Raw genomic sequence first — 17,892 nt, 5'->3', positions numbered from 1 at the left:
CATGTCCGGCACTGCCGTAGAAGGCAGAACCCTCTTTTTCTCGGTTAGTCCTCCTTGCAGCCCGATTAGGCGGGCACCATTATCTCCATTTTACAGCTAGAGAAACTGAGGTTAAGGGACACCCAGTTGGTGGATGGTGCGGCTACCTGTGCGCCACACTGCATCTAGCCCATCCATTTGGAAGGCATGTTCTGTCTCTTTCTTCAGCCTCCAGGAACCAGGATGAGGGGCTCAGAGAAGGCCCCCCCGTCTGCTGGTGGCCCCTCTCAACCCCTGCAGGCTGTCCCCCGACACACACACAGACCCTTCCAGGAACGTTCACACTGGGTTGTTGGCTGCTTCGGTGTGTGGCACACATGTGTATGCATGTTCACACATGACCCAAGATTTATGAGAATTGACATCTGGGTTTTACCGGAAAACTGCGTCTCCCGTGCTTGACTTGGAAGAGGGGGAGGAGAGAGGGCGGAGCGGAGGGAGGGCCTGATTCCCGCAGGCAGCCTGGGCAAAAGCTAACGGGACAGATGAAATGGCTCCTTTGAGCTTGGGCATGGCGGGAGGTTCGGAGTCTTGAGAGTCGTTATTCTTAGAGCAATAACTAGCCTGGATGGTTGTGAAAGCCAAATAAAAGATGTGCTATGCTTCCGGATCTTCCTACACTCTCCAGCGAACAGTCCCAAGTGTTTCTGGGTGGGTGGGCACTGGCGAGACTGAAATGACCCTGTCCTGGCCCACAGCATACGTCCCACCTGCTCTCTCCGTGTCCTCACCCTCCCCGCTTTGATCCATGCTTCCCAAGGTCAGAGGTCAGAGGCCAGACTGCATCACTTCCTTGCTTAAACCCCCCAGTGGCTTCCCACCTATGGGAATAAGGCCAACTCCTGACCGTGGAGCTGACAGAGTGTATTCCTTCCCCGTTGCTGCTGTAACAAATCAACATAAACTTGGCAGCTTAAAACAACATGAATTTATTATCTTACAGTTCTGTAGGTCAGAAATCCGACACGGGTTTCACTGGGCTACAGTCAAGGTCAGATTCACAGGTTTCAGGGATGAGAATATAGACATCTTTGAGGGCTATTACTCTGCCTACAGAGCGGATCCCGCCCAGCCCCTGCCAACTGTGCCCAGATGGAGCGCCCTCCTCTGTACACTGAACTCCAGGATTTGGACCTCCTCGGTGTCTCTCCACATGCCTCGGCAAGCTCGTTTCCACCTCAGGGCCTTTGCACTGCTCTGCTCAGAAAATCTGCCGCTGGTCCTCAGAAGTCACGTCCTGTCCTTCCACTTTCACCGAGAAGTCCCCTTCTCAGAGAGTACCTGCCTGCTCAGGGCACAGTAGCCTCCTGGCCTTCCTTCAGAACAGCGCCCCATTTCAGTTGTATGCCTTTTGCTACTTTTCACGTTTATCTTGTTTTTCTCTCCCTGCTTGGTAAGCTATGTGACAGCAGGGCCTACGTCCGCCTCAGCTTCCCCTCCCCTACCACGTACTGAGCACTTACTGTGAACACGTTCTCTGAATGTCGTTCACTTTCTCATTACTACAGTCCTGCGAGATGTCTCTTATCCTCACTGTTCATGGGAGGAAATGGATTCATCAAAGGCAGGAACTTGCCCCAGGGCACTCAGCCAGGAAGAGTGGGAGCCAAGACCCCGACCAGGTACTGTGAGTCTTTTCCACTTGCTATACTGCCCCGGGCCCTGCTGCCTCCCAGGGCCCAGAACAGCACCTGGCCCGGCAGCAGGATGGGCTCTCAGGACATAGTTGTTGAATGAGCACATTATCTTATGTGTTAGCTTCCTTCTGGGAGGGTAAAATCTTGAATCATGCAATCAGACAAAAGGCCTAAATCACAGGAGCCCCTGAGGTGATACCAACATGTTCAGCTGATTCTGACTTATTTGTAAGTTTTCTCACTACAGTGTAAATGACTGCTGCTTCTCTGGAAGCAGCTTTTCTTTGTTTCTTTTTTTGCCTCTGGTACTACAGACGCCCCTCCCTGCCCAGAACTCTGGTGCTTTCCCTTTCTTCAGAGAAGCTGGGAAGCAGCGATGCCCTCGGCTCTCTGGGCAGTGCGCCCAGTTACAGCTGATGCTCTCTGACCCCAGCCCCTCCTGCAGAGATGGGGGACACAGCCCGGGTGTGCAGAGGGAAGGGCTCCTTGGGCTTGCAGGGTACCTCCCCTTCTGTTGAGGGTCTAGAGGTACTTTAATCTCCGGCATAAAGAGAAATGTCTGAGTCACTGGCTGATCCAGAGGGCAGCAGTGGGGCCAACATGCAGCTTGGGGACTTTGGGGTGCCTGGAGTTGCCGCTAGCCTCTCCCCAGCTCTCCCCAGTCTTTGATGTGCACAGTTGTCAGGTCTCAGTCTTACTTAGAAACCCAACCCCAGGATGAGTGCCTTGCTTCCCATTTAGCTGCCTCCCTAGGGAGATTCGGGTGCCCAGACTGCCGGGGGGGGGGGGGCACACGTTTTCCCACACAGGGAAAATAAATGACTACTTCCTTGAGGTATGGATTTTCCTTACTGGAATGGGTAGATGTGGATCCTGTCAAAGTATAGGGACTTATTTTTTCTTTCGTGAAAATGTAATGGCCTAATTTTAGGTCCCTGGCAGTTACTGAAAAGCATGGAAGACTCTGGGGGAGGGTTTGAAAGGATGTAGAAAGTTCTACTCACCTAGGGAGTCTGCCCCAATGTCCCCAGGGCCCTTAGGGCTGCCCAAGCCTTGAGAAGGTTGGCAGCAGTCCAGCAGCCCCACCCCTGTCCCTCTGGATCAAGGGAGTGACCGGCACAGTCAGGCTTCTGTCAACAGTCAGGAGACATTGGGAGCATGGGCAGCTAGCTGGGAGGCAGGGCTGGGTGGCCCTGGAGGGTGGGCCGGTGCCCAGACGGCGAGTGTGGTGTCAAACAGGATTGCTCTGCTGTGAGCAGGCCTGGCGGGTAGTGGTTCTCAGCTGAAAGACTCCAGGCGACCCAAGAAAGCACTGTGCTGCCGGGTCACACGGTCCTTCCCTGGCAGGCCACATCCCAGTCCCCGCTGTCCACCCTGTCAATACCCACCGCCCAAGGCGGGGGCCAGAAACTGCCCTCGGGGAGCAAAGGGGCCTCCATTCTTCTCTGTAATCAGGGCTATCCTGGATGGGACTGGAGGCCCCTTCCTGAAGGTGCCAGGGAGAGGAGGAGACTGCTGGAGAAGGCCCAAGGTGCCTGGAAGGCCCCTCTGTCCCCTGTCCTCACCCTGACTGCACGCATTTGCCTGGATGCACATGCCTGTGCGGAGTGCATCTCTGGGTCACTATGAGGGAAAGTTGGCAGAAAGAGCCACAGCCCGCCCCCCGCCCCCGCTCCAGCCGTCCCCATCATCTGCGCAAGGAGACTGTGCCGCTTTCCCCATAAAGATGGAAGTCTGGGCGCCTGGGTGGCTCAGTCGGTTAAATGTCTGCTTTTGGAGTGGGTCATGATCCCAGGGTCTTGGGAGTGAGCCCCTTGTCAGGCTCCCTGATGAGCACGGAGCCTGCTTCTCCCTCTGTCCCTCCCCCCTTCTTGTGCTCTCTCTCACTCTCGCTCATGCTCTCTCTCTCATAAATAAATTAAAAAATCTTAAAAAAAAAAAAAAGATGGAAATCTGTTTTCCCACCTCCTGGATCTACACTGGCCTTGTGACTTGCTTGTGACTTGCTTTGGCCAACAGAATACAGTGGAAGCGACAGACCGCTCCAAGGCTGGATCGAGATTAACCATGTTGTCTAGTTTCTGCATCTGATGTTTTGACATCTGGGGCCTTGCTGACTTGGCACAGACTGCCCCTCTCAGGGCTAGCAAATTCCTAGAGGTAGCAAACAACTCAACACCCTGCACCCACCCCCCAGCACACCTTTGATATGCAAGCCAAGCAATCCAGAACCATTCCCCCTGCTTTATCTGGCTCTTGCATGTGTGAGGCACTAAACGCCCCCCTCAGCTTCCCCCTCCCTCTCCCTCTCCACCCCTGCAATAGCCCCAGGGTCAGGCATCAGGCTAGCAGAGGCAGCCCTACACCACAGCCCTCCGAAATTAGTCGAACTAGCCAATCCCAACTTGGTTAGCCCCCTTACCCTGTCTCACCCATTCCTTCCCTCAGAAACCCCAATAAAGGCTTTCCAGAAGTTCCCTTCCCTGTCTCTCTGCCTGCTGTTCTCTCCTGAGGCCTCATGAGGTCTGGCGTGCCCCATCCTCTTGGCAACTGTTAGTAACAAACTATCTTTTCAGTGGCGGTTGTCTCCTGATCAGCTGGCATCACCATACCTGGATAAGCCCCAAATGTCAGGTTCAGTTTATTTTTTGAAACAGAGAGAGAGAGACACAGCGAGAGAGGGAACACAAGCAGTGGGAGTGGGAGAGGGAGAAGCAGGCCTCCTGCTGAGCAGGGAGCCCGATGCGGGGCTCGATCCCAGGACCCCGGGATCACGACCTGAGCCGAAGGCAGACGCTTAACCGACTGAGCCATCCAGGCGCCCCAGCCCAGGTTCATTTTAGAACAGGGTCTCAAGAAGTCTCATGCATTGTGCTCAGCTTCAGCCCTCCACCACCACACCATGTGAAAAGGCCAGGCTAGCCTGCTGGAGGAAGAGAGGCTGTGGGGGCAGAGCCGAGATGCACCAGATGAGCCACCCTAGACCAGCCAGCCCCAGCTAACCTGGCAGCTTCCCACAGGTGAAGGAGGGTCCCCGCCCAGAGGGGCCGAGTCTGGAGCAGATCAACGGAACAGCCCAGCTGAGTCCAGCTCCAATTGCCCCGCTGGTCTGCCAAATCCAGATCCAGGGCAGCTCTTGCAAAACCAAAAGCAAGGTCCCTGTCTGTTTTGATGCTGGCACCTGGGCCACTGGAGGCACCAAATACTCGTTTTGTGAAATACAGGTCCGTTCACCGCCCCCCCGCCCCCCGCCCATCTCCACCCCCGCTATCTGAAAGTAGAGAGTTCCCAGGAAATCTTTTTGTAAACCACAGTGGTGTAAAGCAAAGAGGCAATTACCATTAATTTATGTGGAAATTTATTTGAGGTTTCCCAGACAAAGCACAGATGCTCCCAGACCCAATTTAAAGCTCTGGCGGCCGGGGGCCCGAGATGCTGAGTGCAGTTCCCGGGGGAGGCGCTGGGTGGCGCCACTCTCGCTGCTCGCGGTGCCGCAGCGGCTGTACGCGCTCGCTGCAGAACTAACGCTGATCGCTATTTTTGCTTTTCGCCTTTTTTCCTAAAAGCGAAAATCCCCTTGGGATTTCCTTCGGAGAGTGAAAACAGGTACTAATGTAGGTCTTTCCTAAAAGCGAAGTGGCGCCATGCAAACTCAAAAAGTGGGGAATACCTGTACCCCTATTTTAGATCTGGATGCTTCACGTGTGCCTGTCGCTTCAGCCCATCCCCACGCCTTCGTGCAGGCACCCCCCGATCCGTCATGGTGTCCTTTCACTCTGAGCTCTGAAGTGACCAAAGAGCCATCTCAGCCTAGACTCGGGGCAGGCCCAGGCGGAGGACCCGAGGCAGCAGGGCGGCTGACCTGGATAAGCTGACCCCGCTCTGCTGCGGACCGACAGGCTCGCTCGGGTTTTCCTCCTTTCACCCCTCATCTCATTCATCGCAGCCCAAGGACTCCGCCTCGAACCCTCCCTCCCGCGCCCTCCCCCGACTCAGTCAGTAGGGGAGAGTGGACCGGGCAGCCGTCCTCCCCTCACTTCTACCTGTGGCCTTGCTCCCCACAGGACGATTCCGCGGCCACTTTCCCGGGTGCATCAAGCTCGCCCACCACCCCCATCGACAGCCTGGGGATAATGGTGTTACTGCTGACTGCTTTAAAGTGTCCGTGTAGAAAAAGGGTAATCTCTAAGTAGGAAAGTGATTTGGGAATGCCTAAGTATAGCAAATTAAAATATCATTTTCCTGGGGATGCGTTAAAAAAAAACAATGGGTAAGCCAAGGAAGAGGAAGATGTATGATTTATAAAACATAGACTCCAGCTCAGAAGAGCAGGCAGCCAAAGTCAGGGTCAGTGGGACTGGGGAGTATAGGCTCCAAGCGAAAGCAGTCCGGGTGGAACGTGGCACAGGTAAGAGCTGGAAACCATTGTGCTTACGCATTTGACTGAGGGCAAAGTGGGGGGGGGGGGGGGGACTTCAGGGCAACCAAAGAGTTGCACAAGAAAGAAAATTAATCATAGTAGCCTATTTGGCTCTGTGTGAACAATGGAACAAAGTATCTGTCATTTACGGGAGATCAATTGTTTAGAAATGTGGACTAATCTCCAGGCATTCCAAAGCAGTTGTCTCAAGAGAGAGAGGACTACAGATCAATTTTTTGAAAGCCACAAACTACCAAAACTCGCCCAAAGAAGAAAGCTAACCTAAATAGTTCTGTATCTGTCAAAGAAATTGAATTCATAGCTCAAAACCTTCCAGAAAAGAAGTCTACGGGCCCACATGATTTCATTGGTAAATTCTACCAAACATTTCAAGAACTGACACAAATCCTACCCAATCTCTTCCAGAAAACAGACGACAAGGGAACACTTCACTCATTTTATGAAGCCTGCACTATCCTGGTTAACAGGACCCTGCAAAGACAGGACCGGGGGTCAGCAGACGTTATCTGTAGAGGGCCAGGGAGTACATATTTTCTTTTTTGAAGCCCATACGGTTTCTGTTGCAACCTCTCAACTCTGCAATTGTAGGGCAAAAAGCAGCTGCAGAAATATGTAAATGAATGGGTGTGGCCAGATTTGACCCGCAGTGGGCTGGATGTGTGTGGCCCAGGGGCCACAGTGTGCTGACCCCCTACTATACACCAATAGCCCCATGAAAATGGGCAAAAATTCTCACAAAATACTAGCAAATGCAATCCAGAAATACAGAGGAATATAGAGAAATATATATACATATTTATATATATTTATATATATTTATAATATATATATCTATAATATACATATATTCTCTATTTATATGTATGTATATAAATAGAGAAATAAAACCACAACCAATTAGGATTATCTGGGACTGCAAGGCTGGTTTCAAAATAGAAAATCAATCAAGGTCATCCACCTTTTTAACTAACTGAAGAAAAACCAATGGATCATATCAAGTCAGGGAGAAAAAAGCATGTGACAAAATTCAACATCCATTCATAATACTCTGTCAAACTATGCTTTGAAAGAAATCTTAACTTATCTTTAAAAAAAGGGGGGGTGCCTGGGTGGCTCAGTCGTTAAGCATCTGCCTTCGGCTCAGGTCATGGTCCCAGGGTCCTGGGATGGAGCCCCGCATCGGGATCCCTGTTCCGCGGGAAGCCTGCTTCTCCCTCTTCCACTCCCCCTGCTTGTGTTCCCTCTCTCACTGTGTCTCTCTCTGTCAAATAAATAAAATCTTTAAAAAAAAAAAAAGAAATCTTAACTTGACAAATGGCATCTACAAAAAACCTATAGGTAGCATCACACTTAATGTTAAAAAAAACAAAACAAAACTGAATGCTTTCTCCCTAAGTTCTAGAACAAGGCAAGGATGTTCACTTCCCTATTCAACATAGTACTGGAGGTTTCAGCCAGGGTAATAGGGCTAAATAAATAAACCAATGGCACATAAATTAGAAAGGAAGAAATAAAACTGCTCATACTCACAGATGACACAATCATTTATGTCAAAAACCTGAATCTACAAAAAAAAAAAAAAAACTCCATAAGTGAGTTCCACAATGTCACAGGATACAGGGTCAACACAGAAAAATCCATTAGATGTCCATATACTAGGAATATACCACTGGAAATGAAAAGTTAATAAAACAACACCATTTAAAGGAGTTCCAAAAATGAAATGCTTACGTATAAATCTAACAAAGCATATTTATGTTGAAGATTTTAAAATACCGAGGAAAGAAATCAAAGATCTAGATAAATGGACAGACATATTATGTTCACAGATTGGAAGACTCAATATTGTTAAGACGTCAATTCACCCCTAATCGATCAATAGCATTAATGTAATCCCAATCAAAATTCTACTAGGATTTCTTGTCCATAAGAAAGAGACAAGCTTGTTCTAAAATGTTAATGGAAAGGCAAAGAAACTAGACTGGTCAAATTCTATCTTACTATAGAATTACAGTAATCAGGACAGTGTGTTCCCGATAGACATAGTCCCATACCTGCATGACAAACTGATGTTTGTCAAAGTTGCTGGGACGATTCAATGGCGATTCAACCATCTACTCCACAAATGATGTTGAAACAACTGGAAATCTACCTGCAAAAAGTCATCCCCAAGATAAAATTCCCACTTTGTGCAAACATTAACTCCAAATGGATCATAGATCTAAATGTAAAAATGCAAAACTATACAAAAAGTTGGAAGAAAATACAGAAGAGAAATTTCAGGACCTGGAGTGAGGCCAAGAGTTCTCAGACTTGACACCAAAGGCATGATCCATAAAAAAAAAAAAAAAAAAAAGATCAGTTTAAGATTTGCCAAAATTTAAAATGTTTGCTCCGGGGTGGATGTTAAGACAAGCTACAGAGAGAAAATATTTGCAGTTCACATATCTGAAAAAGACTAGTAATGAAAATATATAAAGAACACTCACAACTGAACAATAAAAAATTAATCCATTTTTTAAATGGGCAGACACTTTACCCAGTAGACCTCATGGCAAATAAGCACATAAAAAGATTCTCAATATTATTAGTCATTAAGGAAATGGAAATGAAAACCACAGTAAGATACCACTGCATACCTATCTGATGACTTCGAAACTAACCAACCAACCTGACAATAGTAAGTGGTGAGAATGTAGAGTAACAGAGTCTTTTTATTCATTGCTGGTGTGAATGTAAAATGATACAACTAATATGGAAGACAGTTTGGCAGTTTCTCACAAAGTGAAGTATACATTTACCATATGACCCTGCAATCTCACTCCTAGATATTTGCCCGAGAGCGATGAATATTTATATTTACACACACACAAAAGCTGCATGGGAATGTTTATAGCAGATCCATTTGTAATCACCAAAAAGTAGAAATGACCCCATACATGTCATTCCATTCAGTGGGTGAACATAACGGAATATGACTCAGTCATAGTATTAGTAAAACAACTATGCAGACCCAGAACAACACAGAAGAATCTCAAATGCATTATGCTAAATTTTAAAAAGCCAGACTCAAAAGTCTATGCATTTGTTGATTCCATTTATATGACATTGTGGAGAAGACAAAGCTATAGTGATGAAGGACAGATCGGTTCTGGGGTGATGGAACAGTCTCCTGACCGTATATTCCATATTCCACATATGGAATATAGTTTTATGGTAAAAATCATGGAAATGTATGCCAAAAACTTTTTTTTTATTAAACTGTAACAAGCAAATGGGAGAAGGCCACCAAAATAATGAACCTCTAATGGTGGAATTTGGAACCCTGTGACATCTATTCACAAGGAGAAGTTTTGGGGTAGGGGAAGCTTCTGAACCACCCCACAGGCAAGGAGGATGCTGAGACCCTGCCCTCCTTGCTCACCTAGAGCTGTTGTGGGGAGGAGAGGTGCAGGGGTTTGTTACATGTTTCCCCTTCTCGTCTCCCCAACAGGGCTGTTTCTCTTCCAGTGGGAAGGCCACAGAGTGGGCAGCAGTTGTAAGAAAGGGCCCCCTCCCATGGGATCCCCACGCTGCTCAACCTGCCCTCCTTCCCCACCTGCTCCCATCCAGCTAATCACAAAACCCCTGCAAAGTGACTCAGGATAGATGTGCTGACAAGAGGGACAGACGTGGAAGGCCACGGAGGACCGCAGGAGAGGGGATGATACTGTCCATCCCCATGAGATCACTTCTCCAGACCCTTGCAGAAAGCAGCATCCCCCCTACGCTGCAACACACACACTACACACACACACTCACACGAAGATTCTCCACAGATAGGTATGCACACACACATCCCGTAGCAAACGCAACCACTCATTCACGCAGACATGTGCACACACACTCACAAACACACACCCATCGTGCTTCCTGTGGGCTGGCACCTAATAGAACAAAGTGAGCGCATTTCCTGGTCAACAGAGGAACCCCAGCCGGGGCTGCGCCCCGCTGCCGTGAGGAACCCCCGATGCCTCTAGCTAGAGGTCCTTGGGTGGCCATGGACCCCGCCCATCTCCTTGTGGCAGCAGATGGTCCCATGAGTGCCATTCACTCTCCAAACACGAGGCGTCTCCACCGGCCAGCAGGACTTACTGCTGGGTTCAGGAGCCCCAGGCTCATACTGTGTTCAGATCAGGTCAACTCCAGCTATGCCACGTCCCCTCAGGTCCTCGTGAGTCCAATCCTTTGTCCACTCCGAACTCCCCTGCCCTTGGCCCATTCCTAGGTCTGCAGTTTTTGACTCTGAAAGATGGTGTTCCGCTGGGTCTCACACACCTGATTGATTCAAATCACTAGGGACACTTAAAAAAAATACTGATGCCTGAGCCCCAACCCAGATTCTCTGGGGTGAGGCTAGCATCGAGATTTCTAGAAGCTTCCCAGGTGACCTGATGTGCAGCCAAGGTTTACCCTGAGACTGCCCAGCTTGGTCCTGCTCAGAGCAGCACCAGCATGACAACACTCCCTTCATTCCGCTGAACTCCAGCTATGCGGGATCCCTGGGTAAAAATCCCAGACGTGATCCCTGGCCCTGGGGCCCTGTAGTGGACAAGACAGACAATAAATTCAAAATCTACTAAAAGAAACCATTACAAACATGATCAGTCCTATTCCAGAGCCCTTCATAGAACCATAATAGGAAACACAAGGGCAGAGAGGAGACCTGTTTAAATATGGGGCTGGGAAGGCCTCTGCAAAGAGGTGCTTATTTGAGCAAGGACCTGAGAGAAAAGGAGAAGCCCGGTAAGGAGTGTTCCTGGGGCCTTCTTTATGGCTTACCTGTCAGGCTCCCCCAGGCAGGGGCTGGGAGGGGAGACCCCTCAAACACATAAGACTTTGGGTTGAAGGACGGTTTCACTAGAATTTTTAAACCAACTTCTTTTTTTTTTTTTAAAGATTTTATTTATTTATTTGAGAGAGAGAGAGAAAGAGAGAGCACAAGAGGGGGTAGGGTTAGAGGGAGAAGCAGACTGCCCGCTAAGCAGGGAGCCCAATGCGGGACTCGATCCCGGGACTCCAAGATCATGACCTGAGCTGAAGGCAGTCGCTGAACCAACTGAGCCACCCAGGAGCCCCCCCCCCCTTTTTTTTTAAAGATTTTATTTATTTATTTGACAGAGACACAGCGAGAGAGGGAACACAAGCAGGGGGAGTGGGAGAGGGAGAAGCAGGCTCCCCGCGGAGCAGGGAGCCCGATGCGGGGCTCGATCCCAGGACCCTGAGACCATGACCTGAGCCGAAGGCAGACGCTTAACGACTGAGCCACCCAGGCGCCCCCCCAGGAGCCCCTTTAAACCAACTTCTAAGGACAATCCCTTTTGCTCCCTTTCCCCCTCACAAAGCCCAGGGAGGCAGGGATTGGACCCAGATCTTCCAGGACCAGAGCCTGAGAGGGCTCACTTTTCTGCCTCTGCAGCAGCCAGGACATCTGAGAACTGCCAGGGTCTCACCTGTTGTCCGGGTAACCCGGAGAGACAGCAATAGGTCCCAGAAGATGAGACAGGGGCAGAGTAGGCGCCCCAGCATCTGCTTGCACATCCCACCCACCCTCCCCCTCTGAGGGCTCCGACTGGATGCGCCCACCCTATGCTTCTGGCCTTCGCCTCTGGGCCTGGTGTTTTGTTTTGTTTTGTATTCTGCAAAGTGGGTGGGAGATCCCTTGCTCTGTTCGTGGGTTCACTGCGGCCTCAGATTAGCCTCTGCTGCCTGGTGGCTGAGTGACTTCCTGCTGACCACTTTTTTTTTTTTTAAAGATTTATTTATTTTAGAGAGAGAGTGTGTGTGCGCAAGGGGGGAGAGGCAGAGGGAGAGGTTGAGAGAGTCTTAAGCAGACTCAGTGCTGAGCACGAGCCCCACGCGAGGCTGATCTCACCATCCTGAGATCAGGACTCTGGGATCAAGACCCTGAGATCACTACCTGAGCAGAAACCAAGAGTGGGACGCTTAACCAACTGCGCCTCCCAGGAGCCCCCCCCCCCCTCAGCTTCTGCACTCACACCACCCACCTCTGGTCTGAACTGCGTTCTCCCTGCCTGGAATCCCTTCTGCGCCCCAGGGCCTTGTAGGTGCCCGTGAGTGTGCCCACCTGGTTCAGGAATTTAGACAGTAAACCAGTGTCAGTGGGGAAGGGGAAAGATTTGGAACCCAAAGAGAGGGACTAAATTTTCTCTGCTCCTTGGCTGTGTGGCCTTAACTACTCTTTGGGCCTCCGTTCCCTCCTTTGCAAAATGGGGACGACAATGGTCCCCACCGACAGGGCTGCTCTGAGATTTAAGAGCGTGGAAGATGCTTAGCAAAGAACCCCGCAGTCATCAGACTTCCAGTAAGCACATGCAGGCTTTCCTTCTGCCCTCAGTTACTGTTACTGCTGTGGATGGTGGTGTTGGGGTGGCCGCCGGGCTGCCCACGGGCCACGCCCACCACAGGGGGAGGGGTCTCCCGCGGCCAGAGCCCGGCTGGCGGTTGCTGGCTCAGAATTCAGCAATTCCGGTTCCACCTTCCACCTATCGGAAGATGTATTTTTATCTGCATTCTTTTTTTTTTTTTTTTTTAAGATTTTATGTATTTATTTGACAGAGAGACACAGCAAGAGAGGGAACACAAGCAGGGGGAGTGGGAGAGGGAGACGCAGGCTTCCCGCCAAGCAGGGAGCCCGAAGCGGTGCTCGAATCGGGACTCGATCCCACGACCCTGGGATCATGACCTGAGCCGAAGGCAGACGCTTAACGACTGAGCCACCCAGGTGCCCCTTTATCTGCATTCTTATCTTAATTTTAACCATCGATTCTTACTGGTTAACATAAAAATGAATCTGGTCAAATAAATAAATCCTGTGAGACTCCAACAAATACAAACGGCAAGGAGAGAAAAACCAAACAGCAAGCTGTCTGTCAGGGTGGGGAAGAAAATGCAGCCCCAAATCTAAGGCCCCCTCAGCGCGGGATGAGACGGCTTCAGAAACCCCCTGGCCCCCCTCTGCCTGCGCAGCGCAAACGCCGCTCACCGAGTCCGCGCGCGTTTAAAAGTCGGCGGTGGTGGGAATGAGATTTCAGTTAGAAATTTGAATGTTGGGAGCTGGAGGGCGGGGACAGTCTCCACCGTCACGGGGTGACCAGGAGCCCCCCTGGAGACCCACCAAAGCCCAACGTCTCATACGTCCCAGGGAAACCTTCCTCCAACCCACGATCGTCACGCGGAGCCCTGTGCCCCGCGGACCGAGGCTGTCGCCCAGACTGCGCCGCTGGACCAGCCCGGGTCTTCCCAGGCGCCCGGCCCGCGATGAGGTTCAGGTGACAGACGGGGGGGGGGGGGGGGGGAATCCCAAGAACCGCTCCGCGCCCCCTACCCAAGCCTCCAAGTGCCGAGCGACAAGCCCGGGTCCTCTGGCCTTGGCGTTGCCTCCCGGGCGAGCGGGACGGGCGAGAGGCGGGAGGGCACTGACCTGGGAAGCCCGCGACGCGGGGAGGGCGAAGAGCCCCAGCAGCAGCAGCAGGAGCGCGCGGGGACAGCTGGGCACCATCTTGCCAGTGGGAGCCGCTCGCCTGGGGAAGGGGAGACGCCGCCTCGGGCCGGCCCACGCCGCGGCCCCGGAGCGGCTCGCGCAGGGAGGGCGGCGGGAGCCCGGGAGCGCGGCGGGCGCCGTCTCGGGTCCAGGTGCGCCGCGCGCCGGCCACGAGCGTCCGCAGCCGCCCGCACGAGACAGCCCCGGCGAGGCGGGGAGGCGCCAGCCCCGGGGCCGAGGCCGAGGAGGAGGGGCTGCCCGGCCAGGAATGCGCCTGGGAGCGCGCCCAACCCGCGCGGCTCCCCGAGGAGGCCGGGCGCGACGCCGAGGACGAGCGCGGGCATCCGGAGGGCCTCGCGGGCCAGGGCGGCCGAGGCCGCGTGGCCGGTGCCCCGCACGCCCCCTCCCCCCCCGACCGTCCCCTGGCCCCGCTGGGGAGACCGAGGCGCGCGTCGCCAGCCACGGGCGGCGGAGTGGCGATCCCGCTCCAGCTCTGCCCTACTTCGCAGCCCGCGTCCGGGACACCTTCCTCCACGGCATTCAGAGAGCAGGACCAGCTGGGCCGGGAGACGGGCTTCATAAACTTGCCTAAGTTCTCCATCGAGCAGAGGGGAGTCCTTCTCAATCATGCTAGTGGGGAACAAGAACCCACATGCACGGGGACCAAGAATCTCCTGTCCTCCTCATTGATAGTTCTCCCCTCCCAAGCGGGAAGGAGGAACTCCGTTTAAAACGAAGGCCGGGTTATGAGAACTTTGGATGCTTTGCTGAAGTCGCTGGGAAATCCCGCTGGGAAGGGCAGACATGAGTGGTCTGAAGTCCCCTGCATCCAGGGGCTGTGGGAGGAACCAGATGGCCTCAGCCCCAAGCTCCTGGAAACCATTATTTAAGTTCTTACTGGAAGAATGTTTTCAGAAGGCAACATTGCAGATGTCATGGTGCACACCAAGTCTGGCCAAGTCTCAGATCTATTTTTCCTTTCCGCATTTCATTTAGCAGAGCCCACTCAGAGCTCAAGGAATGGAGTTCAGAAGACTGTCGTCTCAGACCAAGAGTTCCATTGGAAGGCAGAAAGGAAAGTTGGAGTCCCCTGGAAAGTGAGGGTGTGGTGTAGGCTGGCCACCTGAGCATTCATTATCCAGGAAATCCTACTGTGCTTCTCCCTCCACCTTCCTGTCACAGGAAGTAGAGCGGGGCCCATGTAATCTTAGTTTGCATTCCTGGAGACCGGGCAAAACATTGCTTTTCCCTGTCCAAGTGGAGGGACCAGGCAGCAGTGGCCCAATCCCAGGAAGCCTGTGGAAATTATGGTTTTCTGCCTCAATCTGTCATGTGTTTGCCCTTGATGCCAAAGCCAGTGCTCCCCCAGCCCCTTTCACTTACCCTCCTCTCTCCCTCCCACTAATGAAAGATTGGGTTCTGGTTGGTATGGCCATGTTTAATATGTATTTTATCCCACCTCGTGTTTGCATGGTGACCTGCCCTGGAGACCAAGACTTCTCAGCCCGCTTCCGGCTGTGCACTGGGAGCCAGACTTTGGCAGATGTCAGGAAGCGTTTTTTTTTCCTCTCTTGCCCTCCCTGTGGATTCATAAAGCTGAATCTGGGCATGGTTGAGTGACTTGCCCAAGGTATGTAAACCCCAGACTCAGGCCCCTCCCAGAGCTGTGCTGTTTCCCGCACAGGCTACCTTCCGCCTCAGCACCTTTCACTTAAATACAGGTGCACAGGATTTCAGGAATTTTAGTTACAGTTACAGAATTTTTTGTTTTGTTTTGTTTTGCCTTTTTCCTTTCCTTTTCTTTCCTTCCCCCCCTTCCCTCCCTTCCTTCCTCCTTCTTTTTATATTTTTTAAGCATTTCTAAATTTCAACAGGGATTTTTTTTCCTATCTACTAATTTCTGTTTGTTGCCCTTGTCCTATGGTCACCTTCCATTTAGCATTCTGATGTCTGCTCTGAATTAAGGTCACTCTGCCCCAGCAGTACTGCCCCTTCTCTCTCTGTCCCCAACTGTCCTTGACCCCCAGTGGTCAAGGCAGCCCCCCTGCAGCCCAGAACCTGTCAGGGCTCTCTGAAATCAGACTGTGAAAATAAGCCCAGTGTCCTATATTCAGGGTTCCAAAAACTAAGCTTTGACTTTAACAAAATGGGTCTATCTTCTATATTACTTCCTCTGTTTCCTCTATATTTAGTTTTCAAGAGAATATTCCAGAATGTCAGGGATTGGTGGGGGGGTCTACACATCTAAAGAAAATAGTTTAGGGGCACCTGGGTGGCTCAGTCCTTAAGCATCTGCCTTCCGCTCAGGTCATGATCCCAGAGTCCTGGGATCCAGGCCGGCATCAGGCTCCCTGCTCAGCGGGAAGCCTGCTTCTCCCTCTCCCACTCCCCCTGCTTGTGTTCCCTCTCTCGCTGTGTCTCTGTCCAATAAATAAATGAAATCTTTAAAAAATATATTTTAGAAGTTTTTTGACAGAATCAATCACCATCTCCTGGGATCAGTGCTTTTGCTGATACACTTGTGTTCCCTGCGTAATGTGGGGATGCAAAACGAGACAGGAAGATTTGCTACAGAAATCTGTTTAACACCCGACCAGAAGCAGCACCCAGCCTGAAACAACCATTCCTGTAGGGTTCTCTGTCCCTTATGGTGCTCCACACCATGTTGCTTACCCTATGGGGGTTCATATGCTTATTTTGCCTGTTGGCTCATTTGGGTCTGCTTCTCTCCCTTTCCCACCTTCACCCCACATCTGTGATTCTAAATGTCATCGGCCCCCACCAAACACCTTCAAAGGGTCCTAGAAACAAAGCCCAGCATGTTAGCCTGACCCAGGATAATTAGGTAGGAACAGGGGTGGGGGGTGATCTAGAAGGAGTGCAGTGATGGTCCAATTCACTCATTACACAAATATTTTTTGAGTGCCAACTTGGGGCACAGCCCTGTGTGAGGCTCTACATCATGCTTTCACACTACATCAAGGAAGTGAGCCAGAAGTTTCTTCTTTGAAATGATAACATGGAAAGGGGTTACAAACAAAAAATACATTTATACTGTCTTTGGTAATTATCTACATAATTACCTTTACTGGTACCACTTATGGCTTCATTCAAGTTACTGTTTAGTGTTAGGTCTTTTCAGCCTGAAGGATTCTCTTTAGTATTTCTTGTAGGGCAGGACTGCTAGCAAAGAATTCTGGTTTTGTTTTTCTGGGAGTATCTTTATTTTTCCTTCATTTCTGATGGATAGTTTGCCTGGATATTAAATTTGGTTGGCAGGTTTTTTTTTTTCCTTTCACTACTTTGGATATGTCATCCCATTGCCTTCTTGCCCCCATGTTTTCTGATGAAAAAATAGCTTTTAATCTTATTGAGCATTCCTTGTATGTGATGAGTCACTTCTCCCTTGTTGCTTTCAAAATTCTGTCTTTGTCTTTTGCTAGGTTGATTATGATGTATTTCAGTATGGATCTCTGAGTTTATACCCCTTGGAGTTTGCTGATCTTCCTGGATGTGTAGATTAATGTTTTTCACCAAGTTGGTGAGTTTTCAGCTGTTATTTCTTCAAGTATTCTTTCTGCCTCTTTCCTACTCTCCTCTCTTTCAGATTTTCCCATTATGCATATATTGATATGTTTGATGATGATCCACAGACCTCGGAGGCTCTGTTCATTTTTCTTTTTTCTATTTACTTGCTATTCCCCAGACTGAATAATATCAATTGACCTATATTCAAGTTCACTGATTCTTTATTCTGCCTGATTAAAACTGCTATTGAGCCTCTAGTAAATTTTTCATTTCGGTTATTGTACTTCTCAACAGAAAAGTATTTCTATTTCCTTTCTATTTGGCTCATTTTTTAAAAAGATTTCATTTATTTATTTGAGAGAAAGAGCGCATGTGAGACAGAACACAAGCGAAGGAGGGGCAGAGGGAGAGGGAGAAAGAAGCAGGCTCTCTGATGAGCAGGGAGTCCGATGCGGGGCTCGATCCCGGGACCCTGGGATCACGACCTGAGCCGAAGGCAGATGCTTAACTGACTGAGCCACCCAGGAGCCCCACTGGCTCATTTTTTAATTGTTATCTCTTTACTGATATTATCTATTTGTTGAGCTGTTGTTCTCATACTTTATTTAGTTCTTTTGATATGGTTTCCTTTAGGTCATTGAACATATTTAAAATAGCTGACTTAGGGGCACCTGGGTGGCTCAGTTGGTTAAGCATCTGCCTTC

The 17,892-nt window shown here is 50.5% G+C and overlaps 1 protein-coding gene across 2 annotated transcripts in view; it reads right to left on the bottom strand.

Moving 5' to 3' along the window:
• FBLN7 (fibulin 7) overlaps positions 1-13,896 on the bottom strand; it is a 47,810-nt gene extending 33,914 nt beyond the window's left edge. For both annotated transcript variants that reach the window (XM_036103834.2, XM_036103836.2), the window contains exon 1: positions 13,601-13,896. In XM_036103834.2, coding sequence (XP_035959727.1) covers positions 13,601-13,678 — 78 coding nt within the window. In that variant the 5' untranslated portion in view covers positions 13,679-13,896. The remainder of the gene's footprint in view (positions 1-13,600) is intronic.
• Positions 13,897-17,892: the final 3,996 nt, after the last annotated feature.

Source organism: Halichoerus grypus, chromosome 10 (genome assembly GCF_964656455.1).
Source record: "Halichoerus grypus chromosome 10, mHalGry1.hap1.1, whole genome shotgun sequence".
Lineage (NCBI taxonomy): Eukaryota > Metazoa > Chordata > Mammalia > Carnivora > Phocidae > Halichoerus > Halichoerus grypus.
This window is presented reverse-complemented; position numbering and strand designations above follow the sequence as displayed.